This window comes from Mirounga angustirostris, unplaced genomic scaffold (genome assembly GCF_029215605.1).
Source record: "Mirounga angustirostris isolate CCGP_5_RB_7025 unplaced genomic scaffold, mMirAng1.0.hap1 SCAF_1, whole genome shotgun sequence".
Lineage (NCBI taxonomy): Eukaryota > Metazoa > Chordata > Mammalia > Carnivora > Phocidae > Mirounga > Mirounga angustirostris.
Window position 1 is genome coordinate 70,517,343 of NW_026991709.1, and position 26,099 is coordinate 70,543,441.

The window sequence follows — 26,099 nt, forward strand, 5'->3', positions numbered from 1 at the left end:
TCCAAAACTCAGTTTCTCCCCACATATCCAGGCCACCATTTTTATAGCAGATTAAGAGGTGTGCCAGATTGGGAAAGGTTTTTTGGGCTTCTCTACTCTGGCAGCTGGGGTAGGTGCCATTGAAATTTCCCTTCTTTTCCTGAAAAGAGGCTCGATATTTTAGAAATTCACCCTGACGCAAGGGTATTATAGAGGCTGTATTAGATTCCTGGAGCTGCTGTAACAAAATGCCACAAGCCGGGTGGCTTTACACAACAGAAATTTATTCTCTCACAGTTCTGGAGGCTTAGAAGTCCAAAATCAGGGTGTCAGCAAGATCACACTTTCTTGAAGGTTCTAGGGAAGAATGTATTCCATGCCTTATTTTAGATTTTAGTGTTACCGCCAGTCATTGGCATTTCTTGGCTTACAGCTATATAACTCCAATCTCTACCGCTGTCGTTACATGGCATTCTTCCTGTGTGTCTTTGTGTGTTCACATGGCCTTCTTCTTTTTTTTTTTTTTTAAGATTTTATTTATTTATTTGAGAGAGAGAGCACATGAGAGGGGGGAGGGTCAGAGGGAGAAGCAGACTCCCTGCCGAGCAGGGAGCCCGATGCGGGACTCGATCCCAGGACTCCAGGATCATGACCTGAGCTGAAGGCAGTTGCTTAACCAACTGAGCCACCCAGGTGCCCTGGCCTTCTTCTTATAAGGACATCAATCATATTAGATTAGGGGTCCACCATAATCCAGTCTGACCTCATATTAACCAATTACAACTGCAATGACCTTATTTCCACATAAGGTCACATTCTCAGGGACTGGGGGGTTAGGACTTGAACATATCCTTTTTTAGGGGAGACACAGTTCAATCCATAACAATGACCTTACTTATCTTTGATTTAGGAAATTTATTTATTTATTTATTAAAGATTTTATTTATTTTTTGACTGAGAGAGACACACGAGAGAGGGAACACAAGCAGGGGGAGTAGGAGAGGGAGAAGGAGGCTTCCCACTGAGCAGGGAGCCCAATGCGGGGCTCGATCCCAAGACCCTGGGATCATGACCTGAGCCGAAGGCAGACGCTTAACGACTGAGCCACCCAGGCACCCCTGATTTAGGAAATTTAATCATGAAGGCAAATTCTAACATGGTAGCCTTCACCGTCCCTTATCAATCATTCTGTGTCTGTCTAGGGAATCTCATCATTCTCTAGGACTCTTTCATGCTCCTTCTCATCACTCTCCACTGGTATTTCTGAATCGGCAAAGGCTGCTGAGGGGTTGCATCAGCTCTACACACCAAATTTCCAACCAGATCACAGCCTTTGTCTCAGGATGACTTGGCTCTAATCCTGGTCTAGGGTTAGTATTCAGTCTTCGAGCAGATATAGGCTACCCCAGAATTCTAAGACATCCTGGATGAGCCCCACAAATAGCCAATACTGATCATGAACCAGAAAGAGTTGTATACTAGCATTACTCCTCTATAATTCAATTTAGTTTCTGCTGGGAGTTCCTGTCTTCTGGGGTGGCAAAATTTAGTTGCACTTAAGTTACTAAGTTTATTTCTTCATGCTTTACCTAAACTGTGTCTAAGCTCTATGGGGTCTTGCATTAGGCCCCCAGGGGGATGCATGTGGTCCTTGCTTGTCATCTCTTCACACCAGCATCTCTGAGATATTGGCACAGCCTTGTTTAGTGTTCCCCCAGACACCATGGGGTTCTCCCTTGTTCCCATCTGCAGGATTTCTTTGGGTCCAAAGACCATCTGGGCTACATGTCTGCATCACCTTTGAGCACACGGGAAATGTTTTCCTGCTCCCATCCCGCAAATGGAGCAAGGGAAGCACTAAGGTTGTCTCTTCTGTTTCCATGTTGTTTTGAAACATATTTCTGAGACATGTAGGGGTCTGGGGCAAAGGGTCTCTCTCTCTAAGGACACATATTACCTGCACTTGTAATACTTCTCCTTCTCCCCCTCTACCAGCCCAGAGATTCCTTATTTGGTCCTAGAACAGGGAATCCTATCTTACTCATGTGGGGGGTGGGGGGATTTAGTCCCCTTTATCCTCTTAGTTCTTGTACTAGGACCATGTAAATTAAACTGACAAAAAACAGATTAATGAGAGGGGGAAAAGTTTATTTACATATGCAACACACATACATGCTAGAGAACTTAGTGATGAGTAACTCATATGAGGGCTTAGAATTTACGGCTTATATACCGTCTTAATAGGTAAAGAGGAGTGGGAAGAGAGGCACTTACACGAAGTTAAATGACTTTTTAGAAAGATAAAAAATGGGGCTCCTGGGTGGCTCAGTCGGTTAAATGTCTGCCTTCAGCTCAGGTCATGATCCCGGGGTCTTGGGCTCAAGCCTCGCATCGGGCTCCCTTCTTAGCAGGGAGTCTGCTTCTCCCTCTCCCACTGCCCCTCTTTTTCTTTCTCTTTCTCTCTCTCAAATAAATAAATAATCTTTTAAAAAATAAGTAATTAAAAAAAAGGAAAGATAAAAAATGTTTGGGTTTGGGGCACCTGGGTGACTTAGTTGGTTAAGCATCTGCCTTCAGCTCAGGTCATGATCTCAAGGTTCTGGGATTGAGCCCCACATCAGGCTCCCTGCTCAGTGGGGAGTCTGCTTCTCCTTCCACCACTCCCCCTCCTTGTGCTCTGTCTCCCCCTCTCTCTCTCTCTCAAATAAATAAAATCTTTAAAAAAAAGATGTTTGGTTTCCAGGGGAACAAATAGGAAATAAGAAAGTTGCAATAATGCTTGTCTATACCGTTATGAGTGGTCTTTCTGTTTCTTTCAGGGCCATAAAATTTCCCTGGAAAAGGAATTTAGGGTAGGTTTTGTTCTTATTCTCCCTTTTGGGAGTAAATCTTCCCTGAAGAGGTATTTACGGCGGCCTTATTTCCTAGGTGTTGTTGCTTTTAGTCACATAAGCTCTGAGAAGGCTATTTTTCTGCAATTGTTGAATCTCAAATGTCTTTACCTTAAAATAATCTTTATACTAAGTGGCATATTTTGGGGTGGCATATTGTGATCTCCCTCACTCAGCATTAGGTATTCTTACAAATTTATTGTTCTTGTGTTGAGTTCTCTCTGGGGGCTAGATTTTGAGACTCAAAAGCCTAAAACTAACTTCTTTTTCCTCTGTTATTTCCTAGGTGAACTTTTCCTGAAGAAATGAATGTCAAGTGGTGCCTAGGTGGTTCAGTCGTTAGGCGTCTGCCTTCGGCTCCAGTCATGATCCCAGGGTCCTGGGATCAAGCCCCGCATCGGGCTCCCTGCTCAGCGGGAAGCCTGCTTCTCCCTCTCCCACTCCCCCTACTTGTGTTCCCTCTCTCGCTATGTCTCTCTCCGTCAAATAAATAAATAAAATCTTAAAAAAAAAAAAAAGAAATGAATGTCAAATAGCCTCGATGACTACATGTGACCAAATAATGCAAGGACAGAATAAAATATTGGTTCCTATCTCAAAAACTGACCCTGCCATACATATGCGGTATCACTGCACCTTCTCAGCCATTCTGTGAGGGTTTATTGTCTGTTTCACAGTTGAGGAAATACTCCGAGAAGTTAGGGCTTCACAGCTAGAAGGTAAATTTGAATCCACATCTATCTGATTCTAGAACTCTATTCTTGTCACTTCACCATAAACTATGTATCGACATTCGGAAGTGTAACCTGAAGGCTCCAGGCCTTATCAGCCGGGGGGGGGGGGGGGCGGGTGTGTGTGTGTGTGTGCAAATGGGGTTACATTAGCACTTACCCAGGTCAGTTGCTCACACAGGATCTCAGCCCCTTCACAATGTCTCCCGAGGAGATTCTCGTAGATGTACGAGAACAAGTATGAAGTATGGCAGCTCTCTTGGCTCCTCTCCGTGGCCCGGAGAACTTACACGGAACTGACGCTCCCACTGCCTGCTGTACCAGGAATAACGACCCAGCAGTCTCGGGGCTTCCGCCAGCAGCCGTGAGACAGTCATAGGCTCACTTCTGAGCTTGCAAGTAGGGTCAGATCACACCGCAGACCGGCCGCCGGGCACAGGCTGGTGGCCAGGTGCGACGTGGTGGCAGCCACACGGAGCAGCTGGGAGCCCAGGCTGAACCGGTTGCTGCCACAGTGGCTGGAATAAGAGGCAGGTAAAGCCAAGGGAATCCAAAGAGATGATGACATGTCCCTACTACGTTTCTCTCTCCCCAGATCTTGGGCAGCCGCCCTCCCTGCTCACTCTCAACTGAGAACCTGAAAACTGGAGCCATCAGGCAAGAACTCCATTGACCTGGAGCCACTCCGCGCACAGATATGGCCGTGTTGCTTGACTCGTCCTGTCCCCTCCCACGACAGAAAAGCCAGCTCTCCTCCTGCTCAAGATCTATCCCTTCTTTTGCCTTTGTGTGGAGAGCACAACGTTCCTTCTCAACGGGACCCTCTCCACTGGCACTTCAATGTGCCCACGTGCGCTCCCCTTCCCACCAGAGCTACACACTAATCGCTCCCCACCTCCTCTCAGAACGAAACCTCCCTACATTGTTGTCCACACAACCACCTCCGTTTTTCTCCCCTCCTACTCACTTCAGAACCACTCCATTTGGAATTCTGCTCACATTGCACCCAGTCTGCTGTTACTGGGGTCATCTAAGACCTCAAAGTTGCTAATTCCTATAGATGTTTATCAGTTTTTGTCTCAACTGAATTTTCAGTAGAATTCGGCATTTGCTTACTCCTCCTTCTTTTTTTTTTTTATTAAAGATTTTATTTATTTATTTGAGAGAGAGAGAATGAGAGACAGAAAGCAGGAGAGGGAGGAGGGTCAGAGGGAGAAGCAGACTCCCCGCCGAGCAGGGAGCCCGATGCGGGGCTCGATGCGGGGCTCGATGCGGGGCTCGATGCAGGGACTCCAGGATCATGACCTGAGCCGAAGGCAGTCGCTTAACCAACTGAGCCACCCAGGCGCCCCTGCTTACTCCTCCTTCTTAGAACAGTCTCACTCTTAGCCTCCGAGGTACCACACCTGCTGATTTTCCTCCTATCTCTCTGGCCCTCCTGCCCTCTCTCTCCTCTGAGGTGTGTTCTTCCCTGGTAGCCATTCACTGTGTCCTCAGGCCTGCCCAGGCCCATCCCTGTTTTCCTTTGTACCGCAGGAAATCTTATCATCGCCGCAGCTTTAAGCACCAGAAATAAATGTGACATACACATTCCAGGTGTTATAAAAATATATTAAATCCTTTTATTTATTTTATATAATTTATATTTAGCAAGGCAGCACATTTTGGGCCTCCTGGGTGGCTTGGGTGGCTAAGCCTGTTGAGCATCTGACTCTTGATCTCAGCTCAGGTCCTGATCTCAGGGTTGTGAGTTCAAACCCCACACTGTGTTCTGTGCTGAGTGTGGAGCCTACTTAAGACACACACACACACACACACACACACAAACCAAAAAAAACAAGGCAGCACATTTGACTTGAAAGAACTGGGTTTTAGACTCCGATCTGGATATAAATTCTGACTTTCCACTTACCGTCAGAATCCCCTTGGGAAGCGTCAACCGCCTGGGTCTCAGGTTCTTCCTCTATAAAATGGGGCATACCATCCCCCTTACTAGGTGTCTATAACTGCACACAATCCCTTCCTTTTTTTTCCTTTGAAATTGAATCTTCACTTATTCCCTTTCTGAACAGAAGAGAGTCAAAAGACCAGTCTGAAGAGTCAAGCAGTCCTCCGTTCAAATCCTTACTCTGCCTCATTCTTTCTGACCTTGGGCAAATTACTCAATCTCTGTAAGTTTCCTTCATCTGTAAAATGGGCATAATAATAGTATCTACCTCACAGACTTGTTGAAAGGATTAGATGAGATGTTAAGCATGTAGCACAGTACCTAGCTCACAGCTGATTTTCAAAAAATGTTAACTCAGAGATATTATCTCATATGTTTAGGCAGTCATATTTCAGTTTTGAGTACCTGAAACTCTAGAATTGTCCCCAAACAAGATGTAATTTAGAAGTGATAAATGAAATTGAATAGCTCGAGGAAGTTGGCACACGTTTTACCAAGGATAATAATAGAATAAGTTAGACTCCTGGGTATGACTCAGAGGAGTATCATAATCCAAAACTCAAACATTTGAGGCCTGTAATTGGGACTTTTTTTTTTTTTACATATGATCATTTAATTTTTAAATTTTATTTATTTATTTTAAGTAAGCTCTATGCCCAGTGTGAGGCTCAAACCCATGGCCCCTAGATCAAGAGTCAAATGCTCTACCAACTGAGCCAGCAAGCCACCCCAATAAGCTATCTTTTTTATAGTGAGGGTGGAGGAAGCTAATAGCTTCTGAATTTAACATTTTTACCTTTATAACCCAAAGTATGTGCGATTAGTAGTGCTGTCCTTGACTAATGTCCAAGTTATAATAAAGACCAATACGCCCTAAGATCACATGATGTCTCTCTTCCTTGAAACTGCTCCTGCATCCCTCCTCACCCAGAGCCCCAGTACCATAGGGGGCATAAATGGGAAAGGGGTTTTGAAAAGCAAAGACAATTCTGGAGAGAGTGACTTGAGGGGGAGAATGGATGCTGGCATCATCCCAGGCAAAGTCTCTCTTCAACAGCATTTCCAGAAAAGCTCTGAATTTTTTTTTTCTTTAAGTAGGCTCCGTGCCCAGCATGGAGGCCAAGGTGGGGCTTGACCTCACATCCCTGATATCAAAATCTGAGTTGAGAGCAAGAGTAGGACGCTTAACTGGCTGAGACACCCAGGCACCCTTACTCTAAATTTTAATTTGCCTTTAAATACCTGAAAATTGGGGCGCCTGGGTGGCTCAGTCATTAAGCGTCTGCCTTTGGCTCAGGTCATGATCCCAGCGTCCTGGGATCGAGCCCTGCATCAGGCTCCCTGCTCTGCAGGGAGCCTGCTTGTCCCTCTCCCCCTCCCCCTGCTTGTGTTCTCTCTCTCAATGGGTCTCTCTGTCAAATAAATAAATAAATAAATAAATAAATAAATAAATAAATAAATACCTGAAAATTCGTCATTGATATGAATAAAAAATATTTTGGAAACAATAAGTAGTCACATAATTGTACAGGTGAATAGGGGCGCCTGGGTGGCTCAGTCAGTTAAGCATCCGACTCTTGGTATGGCTCAAGTTGTGATCTCAGGGTCGTGAGATGGGCTCCTAGTAGGGCTCTGAGGGAGTCGGCTTGAGATTCTCTCCCTTTGCCCCTCCCCTACTCACGCGAGCGCTCTCTCTCTCTCCCCATCTCTAAAATAAGTAAATCTTTTTTTTTTAAAGATTTTATTTATTTATTTGAGAGAGAGAATGAGATAGAGAGAGCATGAGAGGGGGGAGGGTCAGAGGGAGAAGCAGACTCCCTGCTGAGCAGGGAGCCCGATGCGGGACTCGATCCCAGGACTCCAGGATCATGACCTGAGCCGAAGGCAGTCGCTTAACCAACTGAGCCACCCAGGCGCCCCTAAAATAAGTAAATCTTAAAAAAAAAAATAGTACATGTGAATAGGTGCCCTCTCCTCCTCACTACTGGTTAAAAATAGCTAAAATGAGGGATGGCAGAGAGAGAAGAAATAGATGACAGTCTCCAAATGTAAAATGAAACTGTCATTTATTAAGATCTGCAGACAGGATGGAGAAACAGGTGAGGTTCAGTTCTCTTAATTATTACCTTAAAATTACAAGCTTAAAAAAAAAGTCCTTTATTAAGAACAAATAAGTGGAATGAGTATAGTAACTTCAGGAAGTCATAAAGATTTTATTTTCCTGGGACACCTGGGTGGCTCAGTCAGTTAAGCATTTGCCTTCGGCTCAGGTCATAATCCAAGGGTCCTGGGATAGAGTCCTGCATTGGGCTCCCTGCTCAGCAGGGAGCCTGCTTCTCCCTCTCCCTCTGCCTGCCACTCCCCCTGCTTGTGCTCTCTCTCTCTCTCCGACAAATAAATAAAATCTTTCCAAAAAAAGATTTTTTTTCCTCCCTGTTAACTATTTTCCTCTGTGGTTCAGGGATCTCTTGAGACACAGGGGAGCATGTAGGCAGGGGTGTCTTGTGATATGGGAATTATGCTAAGGGTCATTGAGTGACCCATAGGAACCAACAGGCATGGGTTACAGATTTCATGGACTATTTTTTTTTTACTTGAGATATTAATTAATTAATTAAAATTGAGATATAGGAACGCCTGGGTGGCTCAGTTAGGCATCTGCCTTCAGCTCAGGTCGTGGTCCGGGGTCCTGGGATGGAGCTCCACATCTGGCTCCTTGCTCAGCGGGGAGCCTGCTTCTCCCTCTCTCTCTGCCCCTCCCCCCTGCTCATGCTGTCTTTCTCTCTCTCTCAAATAAATTTTAAAAAATAAAAATAGGGGCACATGGGTGGCTCAGTCGGTTGAGCATCTTCCTTCAGCTCAGGTCATGATCTCAGGGTCCTGGGATGGAGTTCCATGTCGGGCTCTCTGCTCAGTAGGGAGTCTGCCTCTCCCTCTCTCTCTGATCCTCCTCTGCTTGTGCTCTCTATGTCTGTCTGTCTCAATAAATAAAATCTTAAAAAATATGAAAATAAACATAATAAAATAAAGATGTAATTTACATGCAATAAAATACATACATTTTAAGTGCACTGTTCAATGAGTTTGCAAGATATGGAACATTTCCATGATTTTCAGTAGCTGGTATGCTTCCTAGTCTAGTTAACAGTACCACTCAGGGACCTGGCAAGAGATAGATGGCTCAGTTAAAACTAGATAATTTGAGAAGAGGGATTATTTATAAAGGCGTGGGCATGGTGTGGGGAAAGCACAAGATGGTTCCTTGTAGCAATGCCAGAGAGCTGTTACCACTCCTAGATCAGAAGGGTGGAGAGGAGGAAGCAGTTACCAGACCCAGGAAAGAGAGGCTGTGTGGTGAGCACTTCCTTACAGGAGCTATGACTCAGGTGAGGGGTGCAGCCAGCCAGACCAGCGTGATCCTGGGGAGGGGTGAGGGAGATAACTATTCCAATCATACCCTCCTCTCCCTCTTATTTCCTGCTAAATACAATTCAACTAGAAGTCAGAGGGTAAGCAAGGCCCCTTACAGGTGATGATCTTCTTGGGGCATTCTTAGGACAAGAGTGAAAATCTGGAAGGGTAATCAGAAAATGTGTTATAATGATGAGTGAGTTTAAGGGAAAGGGAGCAAGACTTCTTGTGGGAAGGTTTTTTTGGGGAGTGGCAAATGGGAAGGAAAGGCCATTTCAAACTCCGCAGTTTCTCAGGTCATATGATCTATATGGGTTAACTACTGATGCATAACAATGTAATCGCAGTGTCTTCAAACAACAGCACATAGATTATTACACAGTCAGAAGCTGGGCACCGCTTAGCTACATTTTCTGCCTGGGGTCTCACAAGCTGCAATCAAGGTGTTGGTGGGGGCTGGGCTCTCATTTGGAGGCTCCACTGCGGGCAGGATCTACTTCCCTGCTTGTGTGGTTGTTGGCAGCATACTTCTCTGCTTCAGTTTTTGCTGGCTGTTGCTTTGAGACTGTCCTCAGCTCCTAGAGGCCACTCACACTTCCTTGCTATGTGAGTTTCCCCAGTATGGCTTCAAACCCTCTTTGCTACAACAGCCAACCTGTGGAGCTAAACAGGTGTAGTGGATCTGGAGCGTGTCATTGGGCAAGAAAGGGAAATGCCAAGGGGTCCTAGAGGTGGCAGATCTCAGAAAAACATCAGCAAGCATTCATTTTCAGAAGGCGAGGGCCCCTGTGGGCCGAGGAACTCCTGTGTGCAGGTCTGGGAACAAATAGGGCCAGGCATAAGCATTGCAGGGGGAGGCAGCGGCAGGCAGGGGGAGGTAGGGGGAGGCAGGGGAGGCAAGTAGAGAGGAAAGGTGAGAAAATTACAGTCTAGTGGTGGCGAATTTGACAGGGAATCCCTTTAGAAAACAGAGGCAGCATCCTTGGCAGCAGCTACTGTGATTGAAGGAAAGGAAGCAGTCAGAGACAAGAGACTGCCAGAAACCGAATGGGATTCTAGTTTGTATGGAAAAATACAAGAATAGCCAGGATATTGTGAGAAAAAAAGAGCAATGAGGGGTGACGTGCTGTATCATACAACTTCAGTAGTTAAAACAGTGTGCTAACAACACACGGATGGAGAGCATGACAATGAAACAGAAGAGGAAATCCAGATATAGACCCTAATATGTTTAGCATATGGTAAGCAGGCGTCTCAGATTAGTGGCAATAATAGGCTTCTTTAAAAAAACGTGATGGGAGGATGCCTGGCGGCTCAGTCGGAAGAGCCTGCAACTCTTGATCTCAGGGTCATGTGTTTTAGCCCCACACTGGGTGTGTAGAGATTAATAAACAAACAAACAAACATTAAAAAATAGTGATGGGAAAACTGAATAAACAATGGGGGAGAAAAGTTGGACGTACTTACTCCCTACACCAGGTTAAACATCCAATGAGTCAAAAATTGAAATGTAAAACACACACACACAGACACACACACACACTTAATTGAGGGGGGAGGAAGGGTAACACCTTTATAGCTGTGGAGAAAATCCTTTTAACAAAAAAAATCAATATTTGTTTTTATAAATGATTGAAAAATCAAATTATATAAAGATAAATTTCAGCGTGGCAAAAAAGAAAGCTTACTAAGTCAAATGACAAATTGGTGTCAAAATATAAGATTAACACTCAGTAACTAAGACCTCAAATCTGAGTTTATTACTTTAGAAATGGACAGGTATGTTGGTGGTCAGGTGATCAGCATTTCACAAAGCAAACTGTCAATCACATATAGGGGAGTGTGATAGTATTGATTATGTTGGAAAGTGTCTACTGGCAGGAGACCACCGATGATTAGTTGACTTTCAAAGCATAAGGCTGTTACTGATTGGTTGGTTTTCAGAGGTGTGTTCAATGAACCAAGTTGTCATTGATTGATTAGACAGGCTTATAACCTGTTCTGGTAAGGTTACTGGTTACCATGGCTATAGAACAATCCATCTTTCTCTCAGAGTGTGGGGACTCTTTTATTCCCATTGGGAAATTTTTTTGTAACTTATTACAAAGAAAGGGCCAATTTTCCCAATACATAAAGAGCCCCTAGAAATCGAGAAGCCCAATAACACAATAGAAAAATAAGAGCGCAAACAGAAAAAATAAATACTGTTCTTAGGGCATTTTAAATGCCTAAAATAAAAAAACTCACCTCAACCTCATTCAAAATAAGTGTTTTCTATAGTAACTGCTCTTAAGACTCTGGAGAAAAACACAAACCACATTCCATAAAATTAAGGTAAAATGACAAAATAATTGTTTCTCTCTTCCCCGACCAAAATAACCTTTTGACATTTAAAAACAATTTAATGGGGTGCCTGGGTGGCTCAGTTAAGCATCTGCCTTTGGCTCAGGTCATGATCCCAGCGTCCTGGGATCAAGCCCCACATCCGGTTCCCGGCTCAGTGGGGAGTCTGCTTCTCCCTCTATCTACGTCCCTCTGCCCCCCTCTCGTGCTCTCTCTCTCTTTCACTCTCTCTCTCAAATAAATAAAATCTTTTAAAAAGATAAAAAAAAAAGGGGGGGGGGCGCCTGGGTGGCTCAGTCGTTAAGTGCCTGCCTTCGGCTCAGGTCATGATCCCAGGGTCCTGGGATCGAGCCCCGCATTGGGCTCCCCGCTCAGCGGGAAGCCTGCTTCTCCCTCTCCCACTCCTCCTGCTTGTGTTCCCTCTCTCACTGTCTCTCTCTGTCAAATAAATAAAATCTTAAAAAAAAAAAAGATAAAAAAATAAAAATAAACAATTTAATGCAAAAGCCACCAAACTTAGAATAAATGTTTCAGAAAAATACATGATACTCAAAGAGTTTTTTAAGCCAAAGAAAAGTTGAGTTCAGTTTTTTTTTTTTTGTACCTTTTGCTACTATGCAGCATTAAAATTGCTACTTCTCCCCCTCCCCCAAAGACTTAGGTAATTAGGCCACTTATCTATTTTTTGGTTTGTGACCTGTTCTTATCAGCAACCCCCCCAAAATCTTTTTCTAAAAATAAGTCAGTTAATATAATTTTTAGCTTTATGCAAATAAAAGCTTTAGGCAGTTTGCTAAGCATTTGCCAATAGAAGGAATCAAGTAAATTTTTTTGTTTACAAGATGCATTTGCAAACAGGCAATTATTCTTGAAATGCTGAGGTTTTGAACACTTTTTAATTCAGTAAATTTAGAATACGGTTGTATAAATTACAGCACTTCTAGCTCTTTGGAACAATTCTCTCACACGTTAAAACCAAATTGATCTAGTATTCTCTTAGTGCCTCTTGCTAAAATTATACAATTTCTCTGCCATCTGATTTTTTTGTAATCTAGGTTTACTCTGGAGAATTACTTCATTATGATCTACTTCAATTACTCAAATGCCCTCCTTTAAATTTTATCCAGGTGTTCTAACTCTAGTATCTCTGAGATGTACCCAGAAATACACTCCTAGGAGCTCTGGGAATTTGGTGATCATGCTGGAGGCCTTAATTTTCCAAAAAGAAATTTTAGAGAGGGGTTCTTGGTGTCCCCGTAGGTAAGGAACTGGGAAGCTGGTAGGGAGTCAGGACAATGGTGGCTTTAGGTGATGTTAGTCTGTGTGATGTGATGCACACAAAACTTACTCTGAATAATCAACTCTGATCGAGATGGGGACACTCAGATATCATGAGGGCAATAGAAACTGACCAGTTGGGAAGGTTCTCCAGTTTACTTCCATAGATCCTTAACAAAGTTTTACTTCTGCATGTTTGTGTTTAAGCATTTTCCCACACATATTACTCCATTTTGTCAGGGTAAGAGCTTTCTGTGGTTTTGCCTTAGAGATTTCAAGACATCGCGCGCCTGGGTGGCTCAGATGGTTAAGCGTCTGCCTTCCGCTCAGGTCATGATCCCAGCGTCCTGGGATCGAGTCCCGCATCGGGCTCCCTGCTCCTTGGGAGCCTGCTTCTCCCTCTGCCTCTCTCTCTCTCTCTCTGTCTCTCATGAATAAATAAATAAAATCTTTGAAAAAAAAAAAAAAAAGAAATTTCAAGACATCTTAGTCCCAGAATCCACTGAAGGAAATCAGTGTGAGGGGAACCACACCTTCTTCTCTCTCAGTTCCGAGCCTGCCATCCCAAAGTCTGCAATGCTATGAAGGACACTTTCCCACTCTCCCAGCCTCCTCCATCAGCAAGCTTCCTGCTCAGTTCTATTATAAGTAGTAGGAGGAAAGGCAGAAAGGGGAGTCTTGTTTTTTACTGTTCCTATCAGTGTTACCCCAGCAGTGGCAGTTGACTCCAATTTCCAAATCCAGCTTTTCTAGAACTAGACTCACTTGACCCTTTCAGAGCACCAGCAGCACTTAAGAGGTTTCTTTCTCAAAGGTCTGAACGCCAATTCCGCATTCCCCCTCCCCCACCTCCTAAGTGCCTCATTCTAGTAACCCAAACTCTTCTGTTTCCCAGCTTTGAAGGCAGTAGGCACTTCCTGCAGTTATCATCTTTGGGTTATCTCAGTGTTCCTTCCCTTTTGTTCTAACACCTGTCTAACCGATTCCCTACACTCTATACCCTCTGTTGAAATATTGTGTTTTTGTTTTCTTAACTGGACCCTGATCAATACACATTTGTCTAGTATAAACCTGAGCAAGGAGTGGGATTCTCATCCTCATCCTGGTACTCAGGAAAGTCTGTGGTCAGTGTAACCTGCAGTAAAAGGCGGACACCCAAACTTTTTATGGGACTTAAGAGATGGAGAGGAATGATACAAAAAATGGACACTCCGTTTATGATCCCCTGCGACAGAAAGCCTTCTGAACTGAACTAGTTCCAGGGACAGAGCCTGATTGTGGCAACCTGGAACTACAAAAGCCAAGTTGAAGAGAAATGTAAAGTAAGTAAAATGTAGAGTCCCCTCAGCTGAACTCAAGGTTGCTCCAAGTCCTGCCAAGACAAGGCAAAATATTCTAGAGGGGAAAAAAATCAGACTCAAAATTTGAAGTCATAATTGTTTATTAAGATCTTCATGCAGGGGGCACCTGGGTGTCTCAGTCGGTTAAGCGACTGCCTTCGGCTCAGGTCATGATCCTGGAGTCCTGGGATCGAGTCCCGCATCGGGCTCCCTGCTCGGCAGGGAGTCTGCTTCTCCCTCTGACCCTCCCCCCTCTCATGCGCTCTCTCTCATTCTCTCTCTCTCAAATAAATAAATAAAATCTTAAAAAAAAAAAAGATCTTCATGCAGGAATAAGAAATGGGTATAAGTAGTGGCTCAAGTCCATCTTTTTAATCTCAAAGTTTTTAGTGTTTCACACACCTTTATCCATACCAGCTGTGAACTAGTACAGGGATTTGCAGACGCCACTTAGGATTTCTGAGAATTCGTTTCCTCTGGGGCCAAGGACTCTTGTGACCTGGGGCTTATAGGCAGGGGTCTCTTGCGATGCAGGGAGCTGCAGACACGCTTGGCAGAGGTGAGTGGAGTGTTCACCAGTAGACAGAAGGTAACTGCAGCTTATTGGATGCCACATTTGGGGATTTATGGGAGCACGAAGTCACTGGATGAAGTGAGACTCTTTCAAAAGTGGGACTGGTGGAGTAGTGAGGTCAGAGAAGAGCCAGGGGGAAGGAACCATCACTTATTCCAGTTCTTTTTTTGAATCAAGGCCTGTGCCAGGTGCTTACCTCTTGATAGCAACTAGGTTGGTTACATTAGGATTCCCATTCACAAATTAAGAAAGTGAGGTAATGAAAGGTAAGCAATTCACCTAAGGTCATATAGGTAGAGACCAAATTCAGAAGGGAATTCTAGGGGCACCTGGGTGGTTGGGTCCATTAAGTGTCCAACTCTTGATCTCAGCTCAGGTTCAGGGTCGTGAGTTCAAGCCCTGCGCTGGGCTCCACACTGGGTGTGGAGCCTACTTCAGAACCAAACAAAAACCATTCTTAGCCCACAAGCCCTACAACAACAGGCAACATGCAGATTTGGCCCCTGGGATGTACTTTACAGACCCTGTGCTAGGGCTTCCAGTTGAGGTCCTGGTGTACTCAACAGGCTCCCTTCCCTCAGGAGGTCATGAATGCTTTTGTCTCATCAGCAGCGTGAGCCTGATGACAACTCTCTGCTTTTCAGAGGTTTTCAGTCTTTGAGCCTCTGCCTGGAGCAATTTCAAAACTCGGCAATTACCTTAATGGGAAAATTGGCCTTGTGTCCGATGACCCTCAAGTCTCCAGTATTGTTATTCCAGTTTCATCAGAAGGCCAAGAGCTCTGCCAGTTTCTGTTCACTAGCAGCAGCCCTGATTCTTGTCCTGCATTCACAACAGGCACATGCTACCAGCAAAACCACTTTTTGGTTGCAAATATCAGTTCACTTCTCATTAAGTCTCCCTTCTCTCGAATCTTAACCCTGAACTTAGTCCTCATTGTTTCAGTAGCTCTCTGATGCTTTTCAGTAGGCAATTTTACCTTTCTTTCTTTTTTTTTTTTTTTTTAAAGATTTTATGTATTTATTTAATCAACAGAGAGAGAGACAGCAAGAGGTAACACAAGCAGGGGGAGTGGGAGAGGGAGAAGCAGGCTTCCCACTGAGCAGGGAGCCTGATGCAGGGCTCAATCCCAGGACCCTGCGATCATGACCCGAGCTGAAGGCAGTCGCTTAACCAACTGAGCCAAAGCAAGAGAGACCACAGAGAGAGAGTGAGAAGCAGACTCGCTGCTGAGCAGAAAGCCTGATGTGGGACTCGATCCCAGGACCCTGAGATCATGACCTGAACCCAAGGCAGAAGCTTAATGGACTGAGCCACCCAGGTGCCCTGGCAATTTTACATTTCTATCTCGCTCTTCTCATTGCTCTCAGCAGGAACGCAGGCCTGCTGCAAAGCTACCTGGAAAGCATAAGTCTTGCTTTTCAGATAAGTTAAAAATAGTACCTTAAAGCTAAATACATTCAAATCAACTCACAATACTCTATTTTTTTCCACTGAAAAAATCTTCCTGAATTATTTTTAAAATGTAAAGGCAAAAAATACCCTTCAGAGTGGTGCAGGCTAAGATTAATAAGCTCCCTTTATCTTGCAATATATATTTTTTATATAAGTTTATTTTTTTAGTAATCCCTAATATTCAACATGGTGCTCAAACTCAAGAACCTGAGATTGAGTCCCGTATACTCTTCCAACCGAGCCAGCCAGGTGCCCCTATCTTGCAACATTTTTTTAAAAAAGATTTATTTATTGATTTGAGAGAGAGAGAGAGCACGCACACGTGCAAGCGGGAAAGGGGCAGAGGGAGAGACCCAAGCCGACTCCCTGCTGAGCAAAGAGCTGGATGCGGGGCTCAATTCCAGGACCCTGAGATCATGACCCCAGCCGAAATCAAGAGTCTGTCACTCAACCAACTGAGCCACCCAGGCGCTCCTATCTTGCAACATTTAAAAAACATTTAAATTTTGACTAGATGATATATTCAGTATGATTGAAAATTCAAAAACTAGAAAAGAACACAGACTGAAAAGTCATTCTTCCCCCCATCTCCCAGCCCCACGGTTTCTCTCCCTGATGGCAACGTTAATTGCTTCTCTTTCTAGACATTTTATGCAAATACATGTATATATCTTTTCATACCAGTAAAGTGGTTTTGCTGTTAATTGCTACATAGTATTTCATTGTACCATCATTTATTATCTACTGATGTGACATTAAGGTTGTTTCTAAGCTTATTATTATAAATAGTGCCATACAAAAATATTTTATACATGTCATTCTACATGTAGGAAATTCCTAGAAATAGAATTGCCAAATTTGGAATTGGGATTTTTAATTTTCTGCTGATACCAACCAACAGATAACAGTGCCTATTTCCCCACACTCTTGCCAAGATTTAAACACACATACATACACAAAAGCAAAACAAAAAAACACCTTTATCTTAACTAATGTGAAGGGTAGAAAAATGTATAAACATTAGTTTAAGTGACATTTTGCATCTTTTCACATATTTAAGAGACATTTGTATTTCCTTTCCTGGGAACTATGTTTCTTGGGAACATTTCTAATTTTCCTTTCGAGTTATTAATTGTTTTCATAATGTATCAGCAGATACTTTGCATAAAGGAAATGAGCTCTTTGTGATGAACTGCATCTACTCCCCGCCAACCCTCCCGCCATTTGCCATGTCTTCCAATTTTCCATTATGGTAGTAGTTTTTGTTATGCAGAACTTTTTATTTTTATGTAGTTAATTTTTATTTTTTAATTGTGGTAAAATACATGTAATAGACCATTTTAATTTTTATTATTTTAATTTTCAGATTCTCAACCTCTGCACTGTTCTAGTGCTCCCTGAGAAGTTAAACACTCTCCTATCCCTCCACAAAAGTGAGAGGAAAAAGTAGCAATATACTCTAATGACTGACACAAAACATTTATTAGTTTCTAACGAAAAGGCATATAAGGTAGGGCTATCAGAAAAACTAACAGAGAAATGAAAATTTATCTTAAGGTCAGGAAAACTTCTTCACAGACAAATAAGTGGTTAAATGTATAAATCCTATATATGTCACACTATTTTTTCCCCTTTTTGGTCATGGACTATTCCAGGAAAATTTAATTATACAACTTTTGAGGAGTTCTAACAGTGTCCACCCTAAAATGTTAAGTGAAATTGCTCTTAGAAAAATACTGGTTTGATGAGAAGACAGATATTAGTGTATTCTGGAGAAATTTGGTTAGTTTCTGACTAGACTTCTTTCCAGCACAATCATTACTCAGAGGGCAATCACTTTTTTTTTTTGAGAAAGGGCAAACTAGATTTTAAATTAGCATCAGAATTCTACCCATAATTACCCGATCAATATCAGAATAGATGCCATTAACTATGCAAAGACTAACAGAATTTCAGTTACAAAATTTGGAGGAAAAAAAATCTTAATAATGTACAAAAATATTGACAAATTTAAGCTAGAATTAGCTCTAGAATGTTTTATTTTTACTTTAAAAGGATGGACAACTAGAGATCAGCAGAAATGCTGTTAAAACTGCTATTTGCTTAAAACTGTTTATATTAATGAAAAAAAGATTAATAGTCTCCAAGTTAAATTTCACAAAATGAAATCACTGCCTTCTGATTTAACTTTCAGGGGTAAGATGGCAAAACCCAAGCATCAGACTCTCTTTTTCTGCCCATAAACACATATAAAAGTCAGCATCAATACAAATGATAATATAAGGAAATAAACACATGGTTATGTCTCAGGTCCCACAACAAAAGATATTATATTTAACTCTCCTACAGTAAAATCCCATTTTTTTTTCCTGGAATAGCAGATTAATAGAAATGTGAAATCCCTAAATTTCAGGCAATTTAGCAATTGATTTTGATTTTGATACCAGATACTATGATGTGAAAAGCTATAAAACCCAAATGTTTTCCATGTCATTTAGCAAAGAAAGGAGGAGGGAGAACCCTCTACCAAACTCCACCGGCTACTCCCTCTGAGGCCCAGTTTCTGAACCCTCACTCAGTTCCAACACTTCCAAATGGTCAACCTGCCCCCACAGAGCTGCACCCCAACTCTTAACTCCTTTTGCATCAAGAGCCTAGTTTCCTTTCTGTCAACTGATTCCTAATTTTCCAGGAAACTCTGATTTTTCTGATTACGCATTGATCATAAACCATTTTAAATTGAAGAAAATGCTATAATGGTTAAAATAATTAAAGTGGAGATGAAAACTAGATTACTTTAGTGTTATGGAAGATGCATTTCAAGTGCTCTGCAAATATATGGGAAAGTGGCAAGAAAACTCACCCTGCCTGGGTTCCTAACTACTCCGTATAGTACCATCTTGCTTTGATTACTAGTTAGGACAAGAAGGGAAGCAAAGGCTGTAAAACATGCATTTCTGGGAAACAGAATGGCACTTGAAGATTTCTTGGGAGTTCACCAAGGCATTTTTATATCCGTAAGGATTGTCAAACTTAGTACATCATAATTATTAAAAAAGCAAAGGATTGGGACTCCTGCTTACCACTGAGTTTGGCAGAAACACATTTATATAGTCCTCCCTTGTAATCACACAGTCCTTTATAGACGATGAGTGTGACCATTATAAAGAGTCTATGACAGAAAAGAGAGCTTCATAATCCAGCTTTACTAGATTATAAAACACTCCTTCTCCCCATGCATTACTTTGTATATCTCTGAAACATCTGAAAAATACTTTTCTGTGACTTACTAGGCTGTAGGGAACTTTTAGATACATTACAATTATCTCTAGAAGAATTTGGCACCTTTCTCCCATTAACTGAATGTTTCAACTGGATCTTAAAAGATGGCTGCCAATTTTCATTTTTTGAGCCTCTCCAAGATTTTGAATGCTCTGTATCAGTCTGTTTTTTGAAGTTCCTATCTTTGGAATTCTTGCTCTGTCCATTTAACAATTTGTCTGGAGGTGAAGATGTAGGACGTAAATGATACTCATCTGGGGATCCTTTTTGCCGGTTTGGCTTCTTTTGTTCTTTATCTACTTCTTTCTGAAGCTGTAACGCTAATAACCTATCCTGTTCTTCTTGTTTATGTCTCTCAAAAAGTAAGTGTTCCAAATCTATCAGTTTTTGGGTAAAGTTGATTTCTGTTTCCTCTTGATCTGAGGAAGCTTCGGGGAACATTTTCCTTCTTTTTGCAGAAACGCATGGATCCCTGACTGCTTCAGACAAAGATTCCGGGTTTTTTCTTTTGGAAATATCTTTACTGATCGATAGACAAGAGTCTTCATTTTCTGTCTCAACTGTATTACTTCCAATTATCTGTGTCATACCTGATACAGTGCACCCACTCTCTGTTTTGCCATAAGGCTTAACTGCAGCTTCCCCAGAGCAGGGAACTCTGCCTTCAGGTCCCTCATGATTTAGGACACTTAGCTCTTTATCATGATTCGTTGGTCTCACTTTGACTTCCCCTTCAAGGCACCATTCTCCACCATCAGCACATAACTGAGGCATGGGTGACTCTGAAGACTTTTCACCCTGTTCTTGAATTTCCACGCATATTTGCCGAGAAAGTATTGGCATATCTTCCTCAATTTCTGTATCTTGCCATGCAGGGCTCTTTACAACACTACTGTCAGTTTCCTGTAGAAAACAGAAAAAGACGGAGTGAACCACAGGAAAAACATCAAGTCATAATACAGAAGTCTAATATCGTGATACTCTGAGTGTTCACTACAGGATAGCATCACTACTAATAACGCATATTAATTCATAATAGTATTTTTATTCTGTGTGCCAATTTAGATTAAGGCATTCCTTCATTTTAATTCCCATGAAAACCTACAGATTAAAACCCACAAACTAGATTCTGTGTATGGTCAATAAGCTCTCACCGGGACCTGACCTCTCTTTCACCTTATACCTCTAGCCCAGAGGTTTTTAGTCCCTTTTTGTGCCACGGACTCTCCACCTTTCAGCATTTTGGTGAAGCTTACAGACCTCTTCTGAATACTTTAAAATATAAAAATAAATAAATGGGATTACAAAGGGAATAATTTATATTGCAACACAATTATATCATTCCTCATGTAATGTGCATCCAGTAATACATTAAATAGTAAGATCTATTGGGGCAAGTCTAATAACTTGTAATGCTGAAGTAGGATGAGTAACAATGGTATTTCAAGAAACCTGCCACAAACATAACATGATAAAAACCTGTGCTTTCCACTGATGACCAAAGGCACAGCTTTTGCTAACAGTATTATGGCTCGATGTCTACATTCGTAATTAAAGGAATGAGAGGTTAGGTGAAAGTAAAGATAAACCTTTTCCTCCATTTAAGTTCATATGTACTCTCTGGATTCTAACCACAGTCCTAGACCTTAGGTTAAGAACACTTGCTTTAAAAAAAAGAGAAAGAAAGAAGAAAGAAAAACAGAAAGAAGAAGAAGGAAAGGAAAGGAAAATGAAAGGAAAAAAAAAAGAACCCTTGCTTTTGCCAGTATGTTTTTCTTTTCACTTATAGGTCTTAGGTAAGTGAAGACCTAGGATTCGTTCTGACCATAGAAAAGCCTTAAGAAAGGCTTTGGTGAAAATCTGACTCAGAACAAAAATTACTCCTTGTTGTTAGAGACCTTAAATCTGTTCTTTTATCTACTTTGCTTTGTCTTTATCATTCCTTATAGCATTTCTTATGAACCAGTCCAGTTTGGACTGGATAAATTCCAGGTTACTTATCTAGTTTTGCTGTGAATATGAACACCAGGGTAGGACAAATATCCCCACCCTACAAAGCCTCTTCCATCCTCAGTTCTAGTATGAGCCAGACCATCTGGACTTGAATCCTCCCTCCAGCATCTCTACTTAAGGGACTCTGCACAAGTCTCTTATCTGCATGTGCCTTAGTTAATTCCTAACTGTAAAATGGGCACAAGAATGAATACCTTACCTTACAGAGTTGGTGCCTGGAGACTGAAGAAAATAATACATACATTATCTGGCACATGGTAAATGCCAATTAAATGATAGGTTTTAAACTACCTAGCTGAGTTTTAAAAAAATTTAGGAACCTCCTAGTGAAGGGTTAACAAAACTTCTCTGTAGGAAATGAACCTTGGTGTCAGCTCACATTTCCTAGTTCTATTCTCCTGGAAACCTAGTGACCTGTGTTACTAGGCCACATAGCTTATGGTAAAAATGACCTTCCTGGTGAATTGCATCTATACTAGGAGAACTATGAGTGATCTCTAAGTACCCAATGGGAAACCAAATCTTGGGGCTTCTGTGACTTACAACTCTTCCGACCTGCTGTGTTCCTTCCCAGGACCCCTGGAAGCTACACCCATTGGTTGTTAATAACTGACTCTTTATGGAGCACAGGGCTTCTAAGCCAGGGTGATTACCACATTCTCTGCATTGTCTCATTCCCAGGCTCTCACTTAGGAGCTCTATAGCGAAGACTCTTGCTGCACAGACATGCCTGACGCTACCCTACTAGCATGCTTTGTTTCTCATCCTCTAATTCTCCCTTAAACTGAAGCTGGGACCAGGGGTAGCCTATTTGGTTTTGCGAGTTTGATTGTCTAAGCCAGGGATCCACAAACCATGGCCCATGAACCAAATTCAGCCTGCTGCTTGCTTTTATAAATAGTTTTACTTGATCAAAGAGAAGTCTATTAGTTTATGTATTGTCTATGGATGCTTTCACACGAAAACAGCAGAGTTGAATAGTTGTGACAGAGACCACAGGGCCACAGAATATTTATTATCTGGCCCTTTAGAGAAGTTTGTTGACTCCTAGTCTAGGTGAGCCTAAGATGACTAAGAAAGGGTATTCCATATACCAGAGTGACTAAAAAAAAAAAGTTAGGAAACTACAAATATTAGCAATCTATAGCATTAGTAAACTTGCCAAACTGAGAACATCTTTAGTATCCACATACCTTAGACGTGGAGTCCTTCCTCCTTTCTTGTACAATTTCAAACTGTGATGCTGACCCAAACTGAGATTTAGGTGACAAATACCTTACCCAAAAAAAAAAAAAAAAAAAGGTTTACCAAAGTTTGAATGGTTTGACAGACAAGTGGCATGTAACCAACATAATAAGCCAGATTACCTACTTATGTAAAGGTTGTCTGGTCTGCTGTTTGGCTGACTGATCAGAAAGAATGTATTTTATCTCCTTGTCTCAGGTTATTTTGGCCTAATTCCCAAGCAAAACTTAAAAGGCTGAGTACTATATTTTAGTGAAAAACAGCAGAAAAGGAAGTAAAAGTCAAATCTAAATATTTCTTAATTCTCAAAAAAAATTTCAAAAGGTAGATTAGCATCGAAACAACGCAAGACTATAAAGTCTTTCCAAAAGTAATGGAAATGACATTTTAAATCAGGAGAAAGGAGATGTTTCTTTTTAATGCCACGAATTCTGGCTGTTTACTACATTTTTAATGTCTACTATTGGGAAAGCACTCATAATTAGATTCTCTACCACTTTGGTATACAGATTTTCTTAGATACATATTTTATATCAACTGTCTGCCTAGAGAAATACAGATACATCAATACATGAGTGTAAGGGCATCTCTAAACTTCTAAGCATCTCTAATAGGCTGTTTGCCACTGAAAACATGAAAGTTTGTACTCTGATGAAAAATGCTGTAAAAAAATGGGAATAAAAGGACAGGTTATGAGATGGTAGGTATACTTAAAAAACTGTAAAAAATCTAAACATATATACAACTATGCTTAAAAATGGCAGAAATGTCCTAAAATGTTGGCTGTCTTCAAGTGGTGGTAACTTTGGGTGATTTTCAAGGAGTATCTAGCTGTTGTTTTTATAATTAAAGAGAACAACAGAAAAATGTCTGATTGCAAATAATATGTAAAACCATAAGTTCCACTGTGTCCAAAGTACCAACGAGTATGTGGAAAAATAAAAATCTAGACAAAGATGTCATATAAAGAGCAAAGAATAATATCCCTTATAGATTAGAGTACCTACACCACACATTTAGTTGATTCAATCTAAATACTTACTCTGCAAACTTGTAAGTACAAGAACTACCTTTTCAATTGATAAGAGAAAACAGGAGCCCAGGGTTAGTCCCTTTTATTTATTTATTTATTTATTTTTGAGAGCATGCGCACGTGTGTGCACATGAGGGTAAGGGCAGAGACAGAGGGAGAGAGAGAATCTTAAGCAGGCTCCATGCCCAACAGAGCCTGACCTGTGGGACATGTGGCTCGATCCCAAGACTCTAAGACCATGACCTGAGTCAAATCAAGAGTTGGATGCTTAACCGACTGAGCCACCTAGTCTCATTTTGTTTCCCAAAGCCGAAGAATCCCTTCTGCCAAAGTTGGATATTAGTTACCAAAAAAGAATTACTATAGCATAATAGTTTTTTTTTGAAATCCATAAGCAGAGAAAACGTGACCAGATACTTATTCAACATAATCAAGAAAGATTTATGAACTGTCCTGAATATTCTTTATGATAACTGGGTAATGTATGAATACATGCTCATCCTAAAAAAGTAAACAGAAATATAAGACATATATACCATCATCCCTTTCCATTCCAATTTGCTTCCTCATACGTAACCAATTGCTTTAAAAATATGATTTCTATATAATACGCACTATCTCTTTTTTAAAACAATCATATTCTGTGACTTCCTTTTTTCACTTAAGTTCTTAAAGATCTAAGAGAGTATGTCTCAGTCTACATCATGAAAACAAACGGTTTACAAGAGAAGAGTTACAAAACATATGTAAGAATACATAGTGGTTCAGGGAGAGGGATACTGACTGGGAAAGGATACCAGTGAACCTTTTGAAAATATTCTGTAGCTTAATCTGGAGGATGGTTTATACATAGGTAAAAATTCACCAAACTACGCTTAAGATTAGTGCACTTTAATATATGTATGTTACCATTTTTAAAAGTTTTAAATCTTTATATTATCATAAAAACCCAAAACTTATCAATGGTTTAAGTGGGGGGGGATCACTGATTTTAAAATCCTTTATGGGGCCTCCTCTTTGTCCCCCACCTCAGAGACAATGACTATCCAGAGTTTTTTCTTACTTTTAAAATAGTTTTATCACACATTTGAATCCCTAAACATGAATTGCTTAGTACTGCATTTTGACCTTTACATATACAGAATCATACTACATGTATTCTACCAGCTTTTTTTCTTCACCCATTTTCATGATTTATGCATGTTGTCCTCAGCTAGATTCATATTGACTGTTGGATAGTACTCAGCTCTACTTGGAGACATCTGGCTGCTTTGGCTCTTTGCTATTATGAATAGCACTGCTGGGAACATTCCTGTACATATCTTCTAGGGTTTCTTTGGCATCTACACCCCAGAGTCCTAGAGTATCAACCTTTTACATTTCCACCTAATATGTAAGTGCTCCTTATCGTCTATGACACTTAATATTGCCAGAAAGCTTAATTTTTCCAATAGGATGAGCTTGAAATGCTACCTCACTGTGATTTTAATTTGTGTTTCCTTAATTACTCATAAGGTTCAATATCTTCTCAAATATATATTAACTTTCAGGTTTCGTTTTCTATGAAGTCAAAATTTTTTACCTATTTTTCTACTGATCTTTTTCTTACTCAGAGGTGGGTATTTCTGTAATAGTACATTACCTTTTTTCAGTTAAGTAAGTTAAAATTTCTTTTTCTTTTTTTTTTTTTTTTGTAAGTAGGTTCCATACCCATCGTGGAGCCCAACATGGGCCTGAACTCACTCATGAGATCAAGACCTGAGCTGAAATCAAGAGTCAGATGCTTACCTACTGAATCACCAAGGCGCCCCAAGTTAAAATATCTTCTTATAGATCATCATTTTATCCTCTAAAGGTGTTTTGATAAAAAACATTCTTAATCTTATAATCTAATTATTTTTTGCTCTTTAAAATATCCTTCCCCAGGACACCTGGGTGACTCAGTTGGTTAAGGATCTGCCTTCAGCTCAGGTCATGATCCCAGAGTCCTGGGATCCAGTTCCGCATCGGGCTCCTTGCTCAGCAGGGAGTCTGCTTCTCCCTCTCCCTGCTGCTCCCCCTGCTTGTGCACACGCTCGCACTCTGGCAAATAAATAAAATCTTCCAAAAATAAAATATCCTTCCCCAAAGATAATCTCCTTCATTATCTTTCTAAAGTTTTATAGTTTGTCTTTTTAATAAGATCTTTCATTCGCCTTAATTGTTATATATAGTATGAGTAGAGATCCAAGCTCATTCTTTCCTCATACAGTCCATTGTCCCAGCAGCATTTATTGACAAATTCATCCTTTTCCCATTGCTCCCAACATGAGCAATGACAACTACTGTACTGGTTACTCAAAGTACCCCAAAACTTAGTGGCTTAAAACAACAAACATTATCTCACTGCTACTGAGGGTCAGGAATCCAAGAGCAGCTTAGCTGGTGGTTCTAGCTCAGGATCTCTTATCAGGGTCTAGTGAAAATGTTGGTCAGTCATCTAAAGGCTTGACTGGGGCTAGAGGATCACCTTCCAAGAAAGCTCACTCACAAAGGTTATTCTGGAGGTCCCACTTCTTTACTGGCTGTTGGCAGAA

The 26,099-nt window shown here is 41.3% G+C and overlaps 1 protein-coding gene across 1 annotated transcript in view; it reads right to left on the minus strand.

Moving 5' to 3' along the window:
- Nucleotides 1-1,350: 1,350 nt before the first annotated feature.
- The window catches only part of RNF168 (ring finger protein 168), a 58,174-nt gene continuing 33,425 nt past the window's right edge, over nucleotides 1,351-26,099 (minus strand). The window contains exons 5-6 of the mRNA XM_064576052.1: nucleotides 22,439-22,520; nucleotides 1,351-20,135 (exon numbers count right to left, since the gene is read on the minus strand). Of these exons, the coding sequence (XP_064432122.1) occupies nucleotides 19,191-20,135; nucleotides 22,439-22,520 (1,027 nt within the window). The 3' untranslated portion in view covers nucleotides 1,351-19,190. The remainder of the gene's footprint in view (nucleotides 20,136-22,438; nucleotides 22,521-26,099) is intronic.